The sequence below is a fragment of the Chrysoperla carnea genome, chromosome 1 (genome assembly GCF_905475395.1).
Source record: "Chrysoperla carnea chromosome 1, inChrCarn1.1, whole genome shotgun sequence".
Lineage (NCBI taxonomy): Eukaryota > Metazoa > Arthropoda > Insecta > Neuroptera > Chrysopidae > Chrysoperla > Chrysoperla carnea.
Window position 1 is genome coordinate 111,571,086 of NC_058337.1, and position 22,329 is coordinate 111,593,414.

Genomic DNA, 22,329 nt, shown 5'->3' on the forward strand with positions numbered 1-22,329 from the left:
ACCCAAAAAGTACAAAAATCGGGTGCATTTGATGACTGGTCGAATAGTTTTTGAGATATGGACTAAAATCGATCCAAATATTGCGATATCTCAGAAACCCTGCATCCAATCATTAAATTAAATAAAATTAAATCACCCCATCCACCCAGTTTTATCAAATTCCAAAACAACACTTTTTTCGCGTTTTTCTCGATTTTTTCAAAGGGTACGTACAAAAATTTTTTTACCTTTAATTTCAATAAAACTCAGTTTATAAGGTAATTTTGACCCAAAAGGTACAAAAATCGGGTGCATTTGAAAAACTTAAAAACTTACGTTACTTAAGGAACGTGTGTACCAAATTTCAGGCTTCTAGACCCAGCGGTTTCAGCTGTGCGTTGATCGATCTGTCAGCTTCCATTCTTATATATATAAATTAATAATTGGCAAGGTTGATTTTTGTAAATTGCCATTCATCTTCAAGTCATTCTGTATACATATTTGATCAGATTGTAGCCTAACTATGCATGTACATAATAAATAAAACACTATCAATTACTATATTATTTATTGCTAACTCTATAGTCAATTCTGAAATCTAAATTAAACGATTTGTTTTGGAGATAAAAGCTGCATTTTCTATATGATATACAATATGCTAAAATATAAATTATATTTCAAATAACTTTTACAATCGTTCATTTTTACTTTCTGTCATCTCAATTCAGGTTAGATAACTACTGCCGGCTATAACGCAGTAACTTCAACATAAATCAGTCAATTTTTTCAAAAGTTTATAAAAATTCAAAAGAATATTGTAAAATGCCCATGTCATGATTATAAATGTTCAATTAAATTGTTATGAGATCGAACAGGATAGTTATACGCCTCTAGTGGTTAAATAATCAAACTAAATATTTTTAGTAATTTATTAGTCAGTTAACAATGATTGACATAAATCTGCTTATCAAATTACTAAAAGTCATATGCTATGATTATACCGAGTGTATGGAAGATACTGAACCAAAATTTGCTTAATAGTAAGGTATGGAAAAGCTTTTGAAAAAATTCGGTTAAACTGTAGAAAAAAAAAGAAAATTTGATTCGATCTTATTTCCCAAACGAATAGAGGTCACAAAAAAAAAGGTTGACCAAAAATTATCAAATGATCAAGATCAAAATCAGTCTCAAACAACATCCTACTGATTAAGATAAAACGCATTTTCGTGTTTAAAAACTCATTTTTTAATTTTTTGGGAGAGGTCACGAGAAAGAGAAAACTTCGAAAACTAGTAGAAGGTGGTCAAATATAATTTTTGGTTATTTAAAAGTTATTAGCAAAAAATTAAAATAAAGCCAAAAATACTTACTCAAATTTAATAAATTAAGGTCACAATTGTGAATAATTTAAAAATTTGAATATGTGGATGTCGATTTCATACGCGTAAAAGCAAGTATACAGCAAGCGTACATTTTTTAGAATTACTTGCAACTAAGTCAAAAATTTGTATCAACATAATCCTTAGATGAATAACAAAATGAGACTTATTCCGTTTTTCAATTAACAAAATTATATTTAAACATTTAAATGGTTTAAAAAACAAAAATTCCATGTTTATGGATTGCATTATTAACTAGCTTGATATCCGTACGCTTCGCTAATTAAAAGTAAAGACTGAAAAAGACTACCGCGTTAAAGCACTCGAAATAGGTGGTAGGGGTTGTTTTACGCAGGTAAAATATATGTACAGTTTTCAATTTTTTTAAATGTAAAATAGTCATATTTCATTGAGTATATCAAAACAGATGGCCATGAATTATATTATTACCATTTTTACATTTTAACGTTTACCATTTTTACAGAAACCTTTATTTAATTCATAGTTCAAAATGATGCAATAAAATTTCAGTCTAAAATTAGTTTTTTGTTATTATTTTTAATATCTGTATAAATTATACCTCATGTGTTACTCTTATGTAAAAGCTATATTATTGTAGAGTTTCAATCAAATCCATTCAGTAGTTTTTGCGTGCAAGCGTCGCAGACAAACAAACAAACAAACAAACAATCTTACTTTCACATTTATAAAATATAGGGAAGGGCTATATCAGTTTGTTAGGGCAAATTTTTGAATAAAATTTGACTAAATTAGCTTTAAATTTTTAGCTTTTTTAACTAATTAATTTTTGAATTAGTATATTTCAAAAACAGATTATCAAGTTCCCATATAACCTCCAAAATCATTTAGACACTGACGTATAGTTTTATAAACATAAATAATTTATAATTTTAATTCAATCAAAGTTTTCTGATTCATTAAAACGAATTAATTTTCAATCCATTATACAGACATATTTAGAGATATTGACAACATTCAAGTCTATTAATATATTTTTTTTTATAAATATACATTACAGCTTGCGATTGACTTAATACGAATATAATTTTAACGCCAACCTAAATATGAAAAAAATTATTATAATATTAATAAATACTATCATTATTGTTAATTTGGTTTATGTGTTCTTAATGACACTAAGGCGAGTTTCATTTCATTTTAATAATGTATTCATTCTGTCATTCATACGTATAGCATATCGTTTGCTCATAAAAAGTAATAAAATGTTGTCTTGTTGACAATATTATTATTACATATAATAATTATGTAAATTATGTTTAAAAAAATTATTATTATTATTATGAATTTTGATAGTACTGCAATGTTAAAATTATATTCTATACTTGCATTTCAGGTCTGTCATTAGAAGGGTGCCCAGGGGAGAACGTACCATCGTCTCCCCTGGTGGCTTTAATTTCTGTTTAGTAAATTCTTCAGGCTGATGATAATTATTGAAAAATGAGGTAAAAATACAACACAATCTCATAAATTTTAATTGACATGGTCACATCACTTGTTCACATAATTGACTCAATTTTGTGAACAGGTAAAATTTACAAGATTTAAAAAAACTCACAAATTTTCGAGTACGGAACCCTCAACTTGCACTTTAAATATATCCAAGAATACCCTGCGTTAAATTATATTTTTCCTTTGAGCGTTCTCCAAACTGAGCCAATTATGAGGATCATCGCCTTATGTTAGTTGTTCTGGGTACTATTTGGAACTTAGGTATTAATTGGAATCCTAAAATCGCACTTGAAACATAGCTAAGAAATCAAAATCGGTTCATCTGTTTAGGCGCTACGATGCCACAGATAAACAGACTGACAGACACACACCCATAGCGGTCAAACGTATAACTCCCCCTTTTTTGTTCAGGGGTTAAAAATGTTTCACATTATATTTTGTAGAGATTTAAAAATTACTTTTCGTTCATTTTTCAATTTAAGTCATTTTAACTATATCTAAGATCCAAAGAAAGAAATATAATATTTTTCACCGATCTCTCTTTATTATATTTTTCCAATTACTGTGTAATAACCACGTAGTTAATCTTATATAAATAAAAAAATAAATAAAAAAGTTTCCAATACATAAATTATAATTTCTTTAATTCTTAGACGTGAGAAATTAGTCTCTAAAAAACAGGTTGTGCATAGCTCATTGAGTAGCGCAATACTGTTTCAGGATGAAAATTATATTATTTTCCCTTGTGATAATTCAGAATACGAGCCTGTTGCAGTGTAACCTATATTAAACGATAATTTACATATTAAGATGATTAATTTAAGTGGAATTTAATTATAAGGCTCAAATGGTTTTTAAACAATGTATTTTATAATGACAATGTATTTTATGTGAAGGCCTTTTTTGAAACACAATTGAATCTCATGATATTCTCCATCCTGAGTTTAAGTTTATATCACTCTTGAGATCAGGAAAAATTTTAATTTTAAAATGACAATTACTGTTTTCCATTAAGAATTTCTATGTTGATTCTTATCTTCATCAAAAAGGAAGAAACATAATTGCCCCATAACTACACAGCGTAAATATTTATAACTTCTATATCTTTTCATTAGATTATTAATTTGAATTTTCCCACAAAGTTTCTGTTATTAATATTTTCAAATAATGATATTATTTATTTAAAGATTAGGCAATATTATTACATAAATGATGAAATCATTGTGTGAAAACTCAAATCAATCTACACTTATTATATAAAGAGAAAACATTAGATTTTTTGTTTGTTTGTTTGTAATGGATAAACTCAAATTCTTTCACCTATAGAAATCTACATGAACAGCGAGTAACATGAGTCGTATTATGTTTTCAAAAATTGAAACCCTTGAACTTGTTAACAAAAGTAGTCTTTGTTTCCAATCTTAAGTTAAAATTGATCAGCGAAGTGGGTAGGAAACTGCTAGTAATTAATATAATGAATGGATATAGAAAGTTAAACTAGTCGTCAAATATACGTATAGTTTTTCATCTAGCGTTTTTTTTCGAAATATTCGAGATTTATCGAACGTACACCCCATATGTATTTCTTACATATGTTTGAAGCATACATCATAATTTATGAACTGATATTTATTTTTTCAACACAATGTTAAAAGTTTTGATAGCAAAAAATAAACAAGAACTCAAAATAAGATCAAAATAAAATTTTATTGAAACTGACATGTAAAATACTACACACTTGAGTGAAACATATTATAATTAATTAAACCAATTAATTATATTAAATTTTGACAACGAAGAATAATTAATTAGTTTCATATATAGATTATATTTCTTCATGAAACAGAAACTGGTTGAAAAATCAATGAGATGTTTGCAATTTTCAATGCAAACACATCGGATTTTCGTTATAAACAGATCAAAGCTTTCAGTTTTATTCATACGATAATTTTCATTTCATTTTTGTAGTTTTTATTATTTAATTCAAATCTTTGGATCAATATTTCAATGATTCTAATTTGATTCGATTACGAATTCAAATACCAGCCAGATAAATTCGAAAACCATTCGACTTATATTTTAGGCTAAATAGGAAACAACAAAGTTTTTCAATAACATGATTCGTTTATTTTGTTAATAGTTATAATAATAATTAATTTTTATACTAATTATAATTCAAGATCATAAAATAACCATTTATAATCGAGTTGGTTGTTTTGATGCTAAAATTTCTTAAATTTCAAAGATTACCCCAATTTTTCACTGTTGGTTTTCCAAAAGTTCTTTAAATTAACCGTGGGAATGCTGGATGTTGACAAAATTAAAACATATTTTATTAAAACAAATTAATGCGTGTTGAAATCACAACGTTTCGTCAGTTTATTTGAACTTCATCAAGCTCTAAATTACAGTCAAAATATTAACGAAAAGTTTCCAATTGACTAATTTATTTTAAACGTTTCATTATCTATTCTTTAACTTTCCCATTGTAAAATCAGTGGATGTTTTATATCCAGTATAAGTGGGGCTCAAAACTGCTAGTTTTTTAAATATTTTGGTCCAATGGATATCAAAAATGGGATATTCATCAAAATAAAATACTTGATGTTAAATTTATTAATAATATAAAGACATTATTAGTGGTCTTTACATCTGGACGGGGCAGAACAACAATTTATTTAATCTGTTTATAAATAAAACATGATTGACATCAAAAACTCAATATTTAATAATATTTTTTTTAATATTAGTGACATATCAATAGTTGTTAATCAATAAAATTTATTAGACTTGTATGTGCAATTTATTTTTTAGTCGTATATATTGAGAAAAAAAACTAGATTTTATACAAAAATTTATCACAAGGACATTTTTAGACTTGTAAATAGTAAAAAAATTAATAAATTTAAATATTATTAGGGAAAAATATTCAGTTCAAACACATATTTTTTAAAATATTTTTTTATTGTCTGTCTTAAAAAACCCTAACATCCGGAATTTGCGAGAATTAAAAGCAGAAGGGAGTATCTACCAAACGTACATCTTTGACACTAGGCTGAAATGATTTAAAAGCCGCTAAGATTAATAATATTTCGACATAAAAATGGGGAAAATTCACATCCCCAAAACTAGGTACTTCCTTGACATTAGTTCGACCTTCTACCTCAATTTGAAGAGAGTATAAAAGTGCACAAACCCTTAAAAAACGCGAAAAATCATGATATTTTGGAAAAGAGGGTTGAGAAGTTGACACTCTCATAAGACTCTTTTGAAAATTTTAACTCTACACTAACTCAAATTTTCAACCCTCCAAAGAGAGGCTAGGCAGCTTTAATAACATCGATTTGCTTCGTAAACAACCATACCGAAATTCAGGTTCTTTGTAGAAAAGTAGCGGGAAACTTTAGAATAGAATATCATTTTCCGTCAAGTTTTTTTTTTCATAAAGCTCTATTTTTGAGGCTACCAAGTAGTGAGGATTATACTCCTACTAATTATGGGTAGGTTTCACTTCTAAGAATAATTTTATTCAAAGTAGTTTCGAATTCTTTGTTTAAAATTCTTGAAACAATCGAATTAACATCCGATATCGTCTCTACAAAGACCCAACCTATATTGTGAGAAATACATTTATCGTATATCGATATCGCCTAATTAGGGCCCAGCCTATATCAGTAATACATTTATCATATATCTGTTACACGATTTTATTATACATATTGCTAAAACAAAGCAATAGTATTATTGTTAAAATACCAGTAAATTATAACAATAGTTTTACTTGAAAACGTGATCCCAGAACAAATAACTGATTATTAACAAAAAATTACAACAAATGTGTGCTAAAATTATAAACAGTAGTCGAGTGCAATAGTGCAAAATTAAATATGAAATTATAATTTTATTATTTAATAATCATAATATAATTATTTTCATTGATAAAAAAAAAAAAGTTGTGAGAAATGAATAATCAATCTGTATGCAACAGAATCATTGTAAAAATTGTATATCCAAAGGCCGAGTTTAAATTTATTTCTTAAATACTGGACATATTGCAAACTGTCTATAAAATAAATAAAACAAATTAAGTTATGAGGTTATTTAAAATACTAATCGTAATTGTATTTATTCTTAAAAGGTACATTATTCATTTTTTTAAATTGTCATCTATATTGTCCGCGAAACCAAACATATACAACGCCAGTAATGCGGAGTAGGTATTTCCGCATTCTTTTATTAAACTAACCCCTGCAGTTAGTTTACATTTCAAATTTAATTTTGGATTCAAACATTGGTACTCCATCTATCAATAATAACACTATATTGCAAGAAAATCGCATTATCATCGAAAAAGTTCATAATATTGATCCTAAACTAAATATAATTTTTTCAAAGTTTGCAAGGCACACTGATTCATTCTTTGAAATTATGCTTGGAAGCTGATAGCGGTCACGTTCTCGAAACACATTCCCGTAAAATCTGCGAAAATTGCTGATTTTAAAAAAATTTTATGAAAGTTTTATTTTTGATAATATCGCGCCAGATATTATTTTAATAATTTAAAAGTGAAATTTAATTTTTGGGGTAAGGAATCCTAAATTTGCACCTGAAACTTATCTAAGAACACTCTCCATTAAATTACCTTTTTCCTAAATCCTTCTCCAAACTGAACCGATTTTGAGGCTCATCGCTTTAATTGTTCCGAGTACGGAACCCTAAACTCGCACCTGAAACATACCTAAGAACACTCCCCATTAAATTAACTTTCAAACGAAATCGTTTGAGTGTAACTAATATAATTTAGTTTTAAAATTAATGAATTTAATTTCCATTTTTCGAGGAGATATTTCTGTATTAGCAGACATCCAACATTAGTTAACGTATTAGTTTAAAAAAAAGCCTTGTTTGCAAGAATGTATAGGTCTTAAATGCAACAAATTTCGCTTTTTGTCAAATCAGTGGCATAAATAATGATTAAATGCAGATTTTGAATTCTAATTTTTCAACAAATGAATAAATAAATATATATTACAAATTAAATACATAAAATATACAATCATTTAGATGTTATCAATATAATACAGAAGTATATTAAACTTGGTGTTAACAATCTAATATGTGATTATATGTGTTCGTTAATTGAATATTAAATAAGTTGTAATTAAAATCATTATATTACTAAGTACCTACTAATGTTTATTATCTATATAGATATCTATGCGTTTTATAACACTTACACATATTATTATTTAATATAATCTCACTTAATACTTCAATCGTGGATTCAAAGGGGGGACAATTTAAACAATTGCCCTTCTAAAAACTTAAAAGTAAGGACGAGTGAGAAATTTAAACAAAAACTAAAAAAAATTTCCCAGGTTGGATTTTTTATAGTCGAAAGGAAGGCAGGAATATTGTGTAGGCAACGACACAAGTTATACAGGATGGTCCAAGTTATAATAGTAGAACTCCATTATAGTCAGTAAACCGTCTTTTTCTAGATACACGGTATTGAAGTTTTTTAAGAAAAAGGATATTTTTGTGAATATGTTGGATAGTATGAGCCAACGAGCATTCATGTTTTAAGGTTTATGATGATAAATTACGAAAACCAGTGTCAGAAATATAGAAGTGCTATCACTACGTTTAGGGAAAAAAAATCTAGTGCCACTAACTTTATTCCAAATAAAATAACGTTATGCAATGCACCATATTTGAGGGATTGTGTGCCAAAACTTCAACTTCTATTTGACGCTGTTTTGGCAATATAAATAATTTGTAATATCGTTTTTCTAAAATTGTTAAAGAATTTCCTTTTTGTGGCCAGAAAAGCTGTTATTTTTGGTATTTAAATGGTTACCGGACAATGAAACAAATAACAGTACGGGAAAATAAATTTCCTGCCCTAGACCAGAAAATTAATTTTACCGTATCGTTTCACCACATTTGATTAACAGTTTGTTATATTTATCCGAATTTGGTCGCTATTGTATAACATATTCATGAAAAGCATGTACATAAGAAAAGCACATTCTCTGACTCTTATGTTTCCTGGTCTACAATCGTCCGGAAATTATTGATTTTTCTACTAAACACACAAACTACTATTATTTTCTAAAATTTTAACGCCCTGTATCTAGAAGAGTACGCTTTCCAGGCTGTGTTTAGAAAAATCGTCATTATTTTAACATTATCTACCATTCGATGAAGTCCTTCTGTCATAACTTGGTCGACACTGCATAAAATATTTGCAGTTACTTAAAAACGAAAATTTTTACTATACCCCTCAAAAAAAATTCTGGATTCGCGCACTCTCTAATTTAAATAAAATTCAGTCACTTCCGTAGATAATACATAATTAATATTCAAATATTACTTGCAAAAATGAATTAACCAAATCTGTCCAGCAACAATCACACAACCTTTTGTGTGTAGATACATTGTACCGGATGTTTTTAGTAACTTAACAAAAGAAAACTTAGAAAATAATTATACAGAGACGAACGTTTAAGGCACACCTTTCTTGAAGTTTGAAAGTCAACTTCATAATTGGTAAGATATAGAAAACTTAAATGTCTTAGGGTAACTTTCAACAATAAGCAATGATTTAGGTAGAATATTATCCAACACTCTTATGAAATATATTGGAGGCATAAATAAACCGAAGTTATTTGACCGCAGGCTAAATATCATGCAAATAACATAATGTCTGCAATAAAATCGCAGATTTGTAATTCTCAGGTAATTATAAATAACGTGATCGAAAAATAATTACGTATAACTATGATTAAAGCAATTATTCACCTTTAAAGAAACCATGACTCGCATTACAATTATGGATTTACAACAATCATAAATAATATTTTATTGCTGACAGATTATATTAATAAATTACCTACTTTTTTACTTAAACAATATATAAATGTAATATATGTCAATGAATGAGAATAACAATTATTGCTTTTTAATTGAGATATTAAGGGTGTGTTTTTTTTCTTTTTTTTAAATTTTATTTGTGTTTATAAGCATTCAGAATATCAATTAATATCATTTATGATAAACTTTTTATGGTTGTGTAAATAGTGCCAGAATACACTACTATTTTTGAAAATAAAACTAACATATATGCAGATGTTGAGATATCGAAGTAACACAATTAATTTAACAATCATGCCTGAATAAAATTAAATATAAAAGAGACATCAAAAAGGCACACATAACTACTAGAAATCGTTATCTCGAAGCTCATTGAATACAAGACACACGGAAATCGCAAAGATAGATAAATAAGCCTTTCTTAAAATTTTTTTAGGTTTCTCTTTTCTTTAATACTTTTGTCCTTACATCCAATGAATAAAAAGGAATGAAACCAAAAATTAACAAATGAAAGAACTCAATAAATTTTCATTTAAATTAATTTCGTGTAAATTAAATTTTTCAGACAGGATATATACGAACAGAAAATGAAACATATTTAATCGAACCAACAGAAAATTTCCAAAAAGATGCCACCACAATTCTTCATGCCATGCATCGTCAAAAATTTAATAAAGAACATAATATGGATCCAAATGACAATCTGGTCGATTTACCAACATCCAATTGTGACACAACATCAGGTAGAATATTTTTTTTATTTAACTTTTTATTCAACTCCAGGAAGTGTATTATTTTTTGATATAGTTACGACTTTTAATAAAACTACCTTCAAACATCTTCAAACTCTAAACTCATGCAACGAAAACACGCACACCGCGTAACTTATTAGTACAACTAATAAGATGTCCTTATAATCGAATATCGAATTCGCAATAAGCGGCTAAAATTCCCTATAGAGTAAAGCTTGGACGATAAATACTTAGTTTGCCGTTTTTATGCCAAAAAATGGCTTAGCAAAAACGGTTTTCAGAATACGAGATAAAATCCGTTTATCTGACATCAGATTCGTAATCAGCGACCAAAAATACCTCCTTGATAATAGTTTGGACTAGAAATACTTAGTTTTCCCTTTTTGTGAAAAAAAGAGGAATTTCCAGTCAATAATGGCATGACTTTTGGAATACGTGACTGAATTATTGTCATCTGACATCGGATTCGTATTCAGCAACCAAAAATACTTACTAGATAACAATTTTAAGTCAAAATAAACATTTCAAAATTTGGGCTTCATAAGCCGCCCCCTGGGGCCCTATGCTCCGTTCTGACTAAGTTGAGTTGGCTGAATATTTCTTGAGGTCCTATAAACACGTTACAATAAGTTTCATTCAAATCGGTGCTGTTTCCCCACTTTCGACACTTTTTCCCGACTTATTCATTGCATTATATTTGATATTTAAAAAACGTAAAATGAATAATAAGAATAACATTTTTGTTTGATTACATAGTTGAATATCGTCATCTGAACGAATTTTATAATTACTTGGCGGGAGGAGTTAAATATACTAGTTTAAAAACGACACTGATTCATTTTGGTTTATCTTAGCCAACAGACAAAAATGTTGCCCATGTTTTGTCAAAAACGAGTGTTTCCACCTAATCAGAAACCCACATCTAGCCATCAAAATACTACCAACTTCTTCTTTATTTTAGATTCATCTCCAAACTACGAAGATAATTCAAGACAAAAACGTTCAATTCGAAGTCAATATAATTGGTATGATCGTAGAAAATTATTAAGTATGCGCTATGCAAAAGAATATATTGATGATGATCAATATTCAACATTTTATTCAAACGATGAATATAATTATCAATATGGTGGCAGTGGTAATAACATAGTGCATTACGATGATAAGTACGCGTACACAGATAATCGAGATTGGACGATAAATAATCAACCGGTTTATTCAGCGTATACAGAAGAGCGACGTTGGAAACGACAAGATGGTACAACAATGACTGAAAATCAAGATTATGTTGTTGAAGTACTGATTATTGTTGATGGATCTTTGAAATCAAAGAAATTATTAAAAGGCGACTTACATCATTATATTTTAACGTTAATGTCACATGTAAGTATTTTATGAAACAAATTAGAAGCAGTTAGTGGCACCAATTGTTTCTTCTATGTTATCAATATTAGAAGTTTTAAAATTTTCACTGTATTGATAATTCTTACCTGGTAATAAGGCTTGTCACTTCAGGAGTAATCCAAAAAACCAATCAAGAATTCCCACCCTGTTATCTACTTAGTAGGCCGTAGTCAGCGATAAGATCCAGAGGTCCCTAGATTAGGCTGTCCTGGGGTGGGATACATTTAGACCATAAAGTCCGTTGCTATACCGAAAAGGATTGGCCCCACCCTCGGCCAGTACTTCTTAAACCATTTGGGGCTGTTTAGAAACGGCAAGAGTGCTTTGACGTCAACGGACTTCAGGTCGGAGATATCGACAAAGAAAGTTTGCCTCAAGTGAGTCCACCTCTTCGTGGTAAGAGCTGAGCAGTGGCAGAGAAGATGATACATCGTTTCTTCCTTCTCCACACTGTGACAGCTCCTGCATTAGTCATGATACACTGGCAGGCCCAGGCGTTAAGAGTGCCTGCCGCATAGCCAGTGTCTTGTAATAGCCGCAACAATTTTCCAAATAAGTGATATAAGATATTCGGAACGCCTACAATTATACTCAGACCATACCGGTCTTGTAGTACCACAAATACTTTCTCTTTGAAATTCTGTAAATTCTTAAATTTTCTTACAGATGTAAACCATAGAGACCTCTCACCGTACAAATTTCTGATTATGACCCTGCCTATTTATGCACTGACCAATGAAGAACCAATCTAGTCATTAATGAAACCACCCCGATTATTTTTCATTTAGTTAAGTGATAATTCTAGCACACGTCAATGTAAACTGCCGAACAAATTCTTCCCGTGAGGCCTTAAGCTTTAGCCTTATCCTATCAGAGAGTCACTAGAATATTCGTGAAATTTTCTCCCTTTTATCTATCTTTGCTTACTTAAAGCTATGATCCATCGTTTGAAATGCGTAAACAATGGACCTCTTGCCTTATATTGCAAACCCTTTTTCCTAATTGAAGTTTCCTGGGACATTATGTGTTTATATTTATTACGCTAGATTTAATTTTAAGGAAATTAATTTTTGTATATTTTTAGGTAGCATTATTATTCAAAAATGATACATTGGGAAATTCGATTCGAATTTCTGTGGTTGGAATTATTGATTTGGATGATTATGATATTATGAAGTCGTCGAATAATCGTAAGTTGTATGAAATACAATTATATCTTTAAGGTAAAATTTTTCTCATAAAAATCATCCGAATTTTCGCTCTATCAAATCGACAAATTATCTTTATGAAAGTTGAAACTATGAAATGAAAACATTAATAATTTTAATCATAAAACTTTCTGTATTATGACAAAATTTTGTATTAAAGCATTCTAACTTGAAAATATTTATAAATTTTTTAGGTAATTTAAACTCTACAGAAATGTTAAAAGTGTTTTGTGAATGGCAAAAATATAGTGAATACACCAAAAACTATCGTAAAAACCGATCCTACAATGTAGCAGTTCTTTTGACGAGGTATAAAAATGAAATACAAATTTTATTAACGGTGTATAAATGCAATTTTTTAATTTTAGATCGAAGTTATGCCGAACACCAACTGATTGTAATGTTTTGGGAGTGGCCAATGAAAGTACAATGTGTAAGAAGGACAGCTGTGCCATAGTGAAAGAAACAGGACTTGGAACATCATTTACCATTGCTCATGAAATTGGACATGTGTACGTGTCTCCTAAAATTCTTAAGTATTTTTTTGATCAAAAATTTCATTTTCTTTTTAGATTAGGAATGCCTCATGATGGATCACGTTCCTGTCAACAAATCCACAAAAACAAACTAATACTAGGTGCAATGGCACATCAAATGACCGAAATAAGTAACCCGTGGCTATGGTCACCATGTGCTAAACATCATTTATCTGAATTTATTGAGTAAGAAAGTGAATTTTTATATTTTAATATATAACCGCAAATTAACGTTTTATTATTACCTAGCTCCGCCAAATCGAAATGTTTATTAAAAGCACCTCCTGCTGTTGATATGATTGTGGAAAAAGATGAAAATGGAAGAATTCGACTACCCGGCGTAGATATTACACCTGAAGAACAATGCAAGTTAATTGATCCAGATTCTACCTTATGTCCCGCTATGCAGGTATATCATATATCTGCAACCAGGAAAACTTTTTTCTACAGTCAATAATAAGTATTATATTTTTAGGATACTTGTGATACTCTCTGGTGTAAAAGTCCTCATACACAGCAATATAATGAATGCCGATTATTTCATCATACAGTTGCCGATGGTACACTATGTAACAAAACATTAGCAAATCCAGGGTGAATATAATTTTTTTTCTTAATTTGATATTAACTTAATTCATCTCATTATATAGAAAGATTTGTTAAAAGATCTCTTAAGAGACGTAAAAGGTAAAGCCAGTGTGAAAACATGCGATAACAAATACATACCCACTTCTTTCCATTTTTCTCTCTCATGGAATAAATGAAATAGACAGGAATTAATGAGTTCCACCGACAGAGCTCTAAATTAACTTATTTTACAGGCTAGTTTTGCATAACGTTTACAAAAAGCAGGCAACTGACCCATCAAAACAATCCTTTCAATTGAAAAATGATCACACCTATTGCAAGTCTTTGATCGGTGAATCTTTGAAAATGTATATTGGTCAACCGTTCCATTTAATGAGAACCATGCAATATTACGAGCCAATACACTATCGAATCTCTCAGACATCAGAGTTTTCTCTAGAGAACCATAATACCTAAGACTACCCCTTTCAAGATTCAATTTTATCCCCTCTGGACCGCAAGCTCATGCTGAAACTTTTCGGGTAAAATGACCAATCAGGAAACATGTTGACAAAGATGCTCCTATATGTAATAGTAAGTTTAAGCACCATTGCGCCAGTTTTGCGCGGTACAGGTGAAAATATTGATGTCCCACTACTACGGTGTTGGTGGTCTCTGCATAAATCCGTACATATTTGCTTATGCATGGCTGGGATATCAAGGGGTGTGACAGCCATATTTTCACCTATACTCACCTGTACCGCGCAAAACTGGCGCCAAGGTGCTTAAACTTACTTTTACATATAAGAGCATCTTTTTCAACATGTTTCCTGGTGGGTGATTTCACCTGAAAAATTTCAGCTTGTGGTCTACTATATATCTACGCCAATAAACTTCAAAAAATTAAATACAACACAAACGTAAAAATGCCATTATTTTATAAAAATTTATTGTAAATTTTTGCAGAATATGTTTACAAGGTAAATGTGTTAACCCAAACAATATTAAATCGATTGCTGGTGGTTGGGGACCATATGGCGAGTAAGTATTATTACAAAAATCAAAATAGTATAAAATTATTGTTCGATTTCGATTGCGATTTATAGATTATTTTTAGTTGGGGTGAATGCTCAATGAGTTGTGGTGGCGGCATAAAAAAAAGACGCAGAGAATGTAATAACCCAAGACCATACTTTGGACAATATTGTCGGGGTGTAGCTGTTGAATATACAACATGTAATACACATGCGTGCGTTATTAATCCGAATCATCCATATGCAGATGCAAGGTAAGATTATAAATATACCTTATAAAAAGAACAACTGGAGACGGTAGAACCATATTGATCCAAGTTTCACATTAAAAAATAAATTCTTCAGTAAGTAAAAGATTGAGAATTCTCGGGAAAAAATAATTACAAATGGCACTTGGATGAGTGTGGCTTTGAAAATATCGAAGATTTATGTTTTTTTTCATGCTCACACACCAAAATGATATTTGGATCACTATGGCTATACCTTCGTCAGCTCAACTATTTTAGGCCTTGAAACAGAAGCCACCAAAAACAAAATATATTATATTGAATGTTTTTTTGGTTTACAGGGAGACTCAATGTAGTGCATATAATGGAAATAATTTTAACATTCCGAGTGTACCTCATAATGTTCGATGGCTACCAAAATATGGATGTAAATAGCTTACAAAATTTTTTTTTATTATCGTTGATTTTTGTCAATAATTATTTTTGTATTTGTTTTTAGTAGAGAATAAGAATAAATGTGTATTATATTGTCGTGTTGAAAATCGAAAAGATTATTATAAGTTTGCTGAAAAAGTAAAAGATGGCACAAAATGTGATTTAAATCAGTATGATATATGCGTCAATGGAATATGTAAGAAAGGAGGCTGTGATCATGCTCTTGGGTCAGATCTGATTTTAGGTAGGTTCTAATTTTTAAGACTTATACTTTAATTAAAATATACTCCTAAAAAATGCTACTTAACAAAAAACCTGCTTCAACATTTTCCTAATCCACACTCTGCTATTAAATGACTTATGCTATTAAATATGTATGCTTTTGCGTTCCTGGCCAGAATTTTTTAAATAGAAATTTCTTATTTTATAAATTTTGTTTTTTCTCGTAGATATGTGTGGAAATTGTGGTGGTGATAACAGTACATGCCATGAAATCAATAATACAGCAAATGAAATTTTATACAAAAATCATGACGGCTATATTGATATTATAACAATACCTCAAGGTAGCTATAACATAAAAATCTGGAAGAAAAACATTAAATCTAAGGATGGAAGCTACTTTTATTTAGGTAAATAGAATTGTTTGATTTTTCTTCAATCTATTTTTATTTCTCCCACTGATATTAAAATTATTTTTATTTCTGGCTAGCATTGAAAAATGAAAGTGGTGGATATATATTCAACGGCAATTATCGGATACAGAAAAATGAAACGTCACAATTTTATGGTGGATTACAATTTGTATATACGGGCTCGAAATTGAATGAAGAAAAAATCACTTCTAATCAGAAATTTGCATTAACAAAACCGCTTGTAGTTCAGGTGACTAGAATTAATATATATTAATACCACGGATGATAAATGCTTCCGAAATTGAAGCTTTGTATATTAAAGAAAATTTCCTTTCAAATTCCTTACTGCGTTCCTGAAAGCTTTTTCCACTCTCCGATTAAAAAGTTCATATACATAGTGATTTTTAAACTACGAAGGCAAACAAATAGGCAGTATACAATACGCGATATTAGGAAAAGGACAGAAATCTAATCGAGGCAAGCAAGTCTATTTTGCGAAAATCTCGATGCTCAATTGCCAGTAAACAGCTGATTATAAAGGCATTTGAGCAAAAATTTCGTCCAAGAACATAGAACTCGAGTGCAATGGGTAGTAGGAAAAAGGCGCCGATCTGGATGAGTCGGTCGTTGCGTACTTTGTACTGCGCATCAGGCTCCTTTTTGTTTTCCTTTTTTTGTCTTTTGTTTTCAATCAATTGTTTTGTAGCACTTAAACACTCTGATGCGCAGTACAAAGTTCACAACGACCGATAACTAGACCCCGCCCAGAAAGGCGTCTAACATTCAGCCACGGCCGCTTATGGCTCTGCATAGGAGGTCTCTAGTCTCTATTACGCTTCACGAATCTCGATAAAAGCTACACTAGCCCACATTACCCTTCGCAAGAAAATTCATTTTTATTATTAATGTTCATTATATGATTAATAAATACCAAGTTTTAGGTGTTAAAATCAGGATCGTTATCTACAACCGTTCATTACTCCTACATGGTAAATAGACAACCTGAATATACCTGGACATATGGTAATTGGACAGAATGCACAGAAGAATGTGAAGGTCATCAATATCAGCATGCAATTTGTGTACAAGATATTTCACACCGTCAAGTACCACCAGAATATTGTGCACATAAACCGAAACCAGAATCTTATGCTCGACCATGTAACATTCGTTGTAAATTTAGGTAAATATTCTATACAACGATATTTAAGAAAATTTATTTCAGTCTCCTCATCTGTCTTTTAACCTTTGGTATATGTTTACGATCGAATAAGTTCTCGATTTGCTGATTGGAATAAATAAACCTTCAAATACCAGCTGTTAATCTGATTAAAACGTTAATCAGCAGCCAGACGTTTACACCTGTCCTCCTTATTCCTGGACGTTTAGCTTGGAATACACAATTTCAATCCAGGAAGTTCGAATCCATTGTCTGTTGCCTGCAATGGTATTTTCACTGTGACGCAGAGTATAGTCAATTTATCCTAACTTTTTGGATTGAATATGAAGGATTGAAGATTTGACTAAAACCTTAATCTGCAGCCAGCCACTTATACTTTTCTCTTCTCCTTATTCCTTAAAGCTTGGCCTATTCTTATTTTTCAATCCAGGAAATTCAAATCCACTGTCTGTTGTTTGCAATGGTATTTTGATTATGAAGCAAGTTTAATCAATTTTTCCATTCTTTCTCACCAGCGAATTTTTAGGCGGATAATAACTTTTTTGATTGCTTACGAATTATTTGTAAAGAAACAATTCACTCCATTATTTACAAGAAAATTTTTTTGTTATAATACCAAATTTTATGTTTAGATGGGAAAGAGCAGATTACACTACAGAATGTTCCAAACCATGTGAAGGAGAACGGCAAATATTTTATCACTGTGTATTGATCGATTATAATCAATCGAAAAAAGTTGTCCATGATAATCATTGTATGGATTTAACTAAACCACCAAGAATTGAAAAATGTAATGGACAATGTGAAGCACCTACAATACCACAATGGACAACCGGAAATTGGACAGCAGTAAGTATTAAAATTTACCCAATACACTGTAAATATATTTTATATTTTCCAAAAATTTTCTTAGTGTTCAACAACCTGTGATATGGGCCAACAATTACGAACAGTTGTTTGTACGGATCAATATTTAAGACCTTTATCTTCAAGTTTGTGCAAAATGCCAAAACCTAGTGATATTCAACTATGTAAAATTGATTCTTGTCCAAAATGGATTGAAAGAAATCATTGGGAACCAGTAAGTATAAATACTGAAAATGAATTTAAAACACCTTTTGATAAAATGAATTTTTAGTGCTCCACAACATGTGGAAAAGGAACACAAGCACGGTATTTTGAATGTCAAAGAGAAGCTATAAGAATACCTGATCACTTTTGTAACACAGAACGACCTCAAATGAAAAAAGAATGCTATTCTTACACACATTGCTATGGAAATTGGACTCATTCAGCTTGGGGAGAAGTATGTACTTTAAATTTTTCTAATTTTATTTCTGTTCTTCACCTGACAGCCTTTCCAATTGAAAAATACTTATAAGTTTATGACATATGAACTTGGAAACCAGAAAACTATAGTTTTCTTGTAAAAATACCAATGGCTGGTTTTCATAATCATCTTATGAATATTATAGTCTCCACTCAGCCTTGATTTACTCTAGGATATGCGTCTAATTTTCTTTATCTTTATCTTTAATACATGCTTATCAATTTTATTTAAGCAATCAGGCCTTCATTTATCTGTCTTTAAAGTGCTCAAATTGACCAACTTGTTCTAAAGCTTTCATTACAATTGTTTTCTATTTAAGTCAAGCGTTTTAATATCGTTTAATATCCTTTATGTGAAGGTCTATTGACTCAGGGTCCAAAAGTGAAGTTAACCTTTGCCTCTGTATTTTTTTACTTGAAATGATCTCCACCTCGAAATAAGGTTAAGGTATTAAATTTCAGTTCCAAGAGTTGGGATATTTTTAACATCATGCCACAACTTTCTACTTTGAAATATTAATAAAAATATTTATTTTCAGTGTGACCAAAATTGTTATCGTATTCGTCATTTAAATTGTGTAAATTTAAAGAATGGTGACATATTGGATACGAGTAAATGTGATGAAAGGCATAAACCTCCACATGCTGAACGATGTTATCAATGTCCAGGTTCTAAACAAGTGAAAAAAAATCGACGTATTGCTGCATGCCACTGGAAAGATATGGGGGTATATACAATCATCATTTTTATTCTCAATTATCAGTGTTTAATATGGTTTCCTTTTGAAATTACAGTGTCCCAAATCATGTGACGAACTTAATAAACGACGATTTATGTGTGTTAATAAATACACGAATAAAAAATGTCGAGATGTACGTTATTGTGGAACGAAAAAATTGTTTAGTCAATGTCCTCCAATTTTATACTGTCCCAAAACAAAGTACCGATGGGTTATTGAAAAATGGGGACAGTGTATTAATGGTATTCAAAAACGAAAAATGCATTGCGAAAACGAATATGGTAAAAAAATACGTAGAAATTTGTGTCCAGCTATTAAACCAAGGCGTAAACAAAAATGTAAGTAATTTAAATAGTTTTTTTTTTTTTTTTTAATTATATTTTTCAAATGTTTATTCTCTCTCTAGGTGCAAAAATATACAAAAGATGTCGTGATCTCCAAACAAAATCGAATAAACATGAAGATGGTGAATATCTATTAACTGTTCGAGGAAAACAAGTTCGAATTTATTGTGATGGAATGAATACAAATCGACCAGTTGAATATTTGACTTTAATGTCTGACTTTAACTATGCTCGTTTTAACAATACACAGTATGTATAATTTTGGAAAGCTTATCGAAAAACCTTGGCAAACGTTGATCTACAAGCAACTTGTCTTCAACGGCTGTCCACAACATCCATTTCATTCCTTCCAATGCTGCATTCTATAATTTATGACCAAATGATTTTAACACATTTCTTTCTAATTTTCAGATCAGAAAATCCGAGTCTTGATTGTGGAGCACCACAACGTGCTCGTCCTTTAAAAAATCATCTAGGACATACAAATTTTGCTCGGATCCGATTACATTTAGCTACACTGAAAGTACAAAGTAAGTATATTTTTCATTAGTTTCATTTCAGATTCAAATATTCTGGTGTCTGTCCTTTCCCTTCTCCATTTACCATTAGATGCCAGTTTTATTGTTTCATTTAAAATCCAAATAATGATATATTTCTCCCCGAGCCTCTCCAAATTCTACAAATTTTCCTGAGAGACTCCTCAAGATATTCTCTTTGTTTATTTCCTGCATTGAAATCAGAATATCCTGAATTTTTTGGTCTAGACTTGCAATATACTAAGCTTCAGCTTATTCAAGAAAATAATTGGACTCAGCGTTGATAAAATGATAAACTGGTTTTATTTACGATTTAATTACCATCTGCGTCAATTATTCTAATTCACTTGAAATTTATGAAGTTCATCAAGTTTTCTGCATGTTATTATCCACTTATCTTCTGGCCCTAGAAGAACAAACGTTCTTCCTAATTTTAGAAAATAATTCTAATATCTTCATGGCTTTTACAGTTGATGATTTCAAATATGCTACTCACTATGGTGATCCAAGTATGAAAATGCGATATGGTACAGCAGGTGATTGTTACAGTTTAAATAATTGTCCTCAGGGTATATTTTCTATTTATTTAGAAAATACTGATTTTCAAGTATCGCCAAAAACAAAATGGAAGGGTATTGAACCAAAAAGTAGTGTTAAAGTAGACTACCGTGTAAGTATTTTATTTCCCTACACAGAAAAAACAAGATTTTCTATTTCTAAGTCCAATAATATTTTTTCATTTAAAAAAAATTCTAATCAAATTTTTCTCATGTTCTGAGCAGGATCCCAGAAATATACGCGGTAAATGTGGTGGATACTGTGGAAGCTGTGAACCCGAAGAACCGAATGGATTAATGTTAGAAGTAACGTAGTAAAATAGTATTTTCGTTTGATATACAAAAAAAAATATTCGAAATTGTAAATAATTTAACACATATGACACGTTATAGAACGTCGAAAAGATAAATAATTTCTTCGCGTTAAATGAAAAAAAAAAACGTAAAATAATTGATGTATGGTACATAGTTTGAAATCCAAAATTGGTTTATAACCGAATAACACTCATAGAAACTCCAATTTTTATCTAAAGCAACGTAGAACTTCGTTTATTGATGAGTTTAATCAGTAATATAAAGTTTATAAAAGAGTGATCAGAACAGTTATAACAATGCGAATTCGATCTAGATGTACTTCAGGCATGAACTGATTCTGAGTTTCAAATGTAATAATAAATATTAGTCAGTGGTTGTGTTTAAAGTAAATAAGCGCTGAGTTTTATATTTTCGACAACACTGTACAAAAGTAAAAATATTTAAATGGATTAGATTTCTAATTGATGAACTGTTAGTAAAGGTACGGATATACTGCTTTGTTACTTTCGATACCTACTTTTGTATTCAGTCTTCCATAGTTCAGAGTAATTGCTAATTTCCTACAATCAAGTAAACTCTAAGCGCTTAGTTAGTTTAAACATCCCCTCAATGTATTTATTAAACGGAACGTATTTGAACTGCCACGCAATAATAAGATAAAAAAAAATATATTATATAGCTTTAAGAAAACGATTAACTATTAAATAAAGCATTTGACTGCTTTTAAAATAGCTTTAAGCCCGAGATGATGCCATATATATTTTTATTATAATTACCGCATATCAAAAAAAAAAAAATTTTAGGT

General features: G+C 30.1%; 1 protein-coding gene across 1 annotated transcript in view; it reads left to right on the forward strand.

The window, feature by feature from the left end:
- The window catches only part of LOC123305978 (A disintegrin and metalloproteinase with thrombospondin motifs 9-like), a 165,989-nt gene extending 143,705 nt beyond the window's left edge, over positions 1 to 22,284 (forward strand). Inside the window, exons 5-28 of the mRNA XM_044887822.1 lie at positions 10,291 to 10,468; positions 11,439 to 11,860; positions 12,966 to 13,071; positions 13,284 to 13,398; positions 13,458 to 13,601; positions 13,662 to 13,811; positions 13,875 to 14,034; positions 14,101 to 14,219; positions 15,159 to 15,233; positions 15,310 to 15,480; positions 15,795 to 15,880; positions 15,953 to 16,132; positions 16,338 to 16,520; positions 16,601 to 16,773; positions 17,465 to 17,706; positions 18,336 to 18,552; positions 18,617 to 18,784; positions 18,842 to 19,009; positions 19,572 to 19,760; positions 19,828 to 20,110; positions 20,179 to 20,365; positions 20,528 to 20,646; positions 21,123 to 21,322; positions 21,435 to 22,284. Coding sequence (XP_044743757.1) covers positions 10,291 to 10,468; positions 11,439 to 11,860; positions 12,966 to 13,071; positions 13,284 to 13,398; positions 13,458 to 13,601; positions 13,662 to 13,811; positions 13,875 to 14,034; positions 14,101 to 14,219; positions 15,159 to 15,233; positions 15,310 to 15,480; positions 15,795 to 15,880; positions 15,953 to 16,132; positions 16,338 to 16,520; positions 16,601 to 16,773; positions 17,465 to 17,706; positions 18,336 to 18,552; positions 18,617 to 18,784; positions 18,842 to 19,009; positions 19,572 to 19,760; positions 19,828 to 20,110; positions 20,179 to 20,365; positions 20,528 to 20,646; positions 21,123 to 21,322; positions 21,435 to 21,524 — 4,125 coding nt within the window. The 3' untranslated portion in view covers positions 21,525 to 22,284. The remainder of the gene's footprint in view (positions 1 to 10,290; positions 10,469 to 11,438; positions 11,861 to 12,965; positions 13,072 to 13,283; positions 13,399 to 13,457; positions 13,602 to 13,661; positions 13,812 to 13,874; positions 14,035 to 14,100; positions 14,220 to 15,158; positions 15,234 to 15,309; positions 15,481 to 15,794; positions 15,881 to 15,952; positions 16,133 to 16,337; positions 16,521 to 16,600; positions 16,774 to 17,464; positions 17,707 to 18,335; positions 18,553 to 18,616; positions 18,785 to 18,841; positions 19,010 to 19,571; positions 19,761 to 19,827; positions 20,111 to 20,178; positions 20,366 to 20,527; positions 20,647 to 21,122; positions 21,323 to 21,434) is intronic.
- Positions 22,285 to 22,329: the final 45 nt, after the last annotated feature.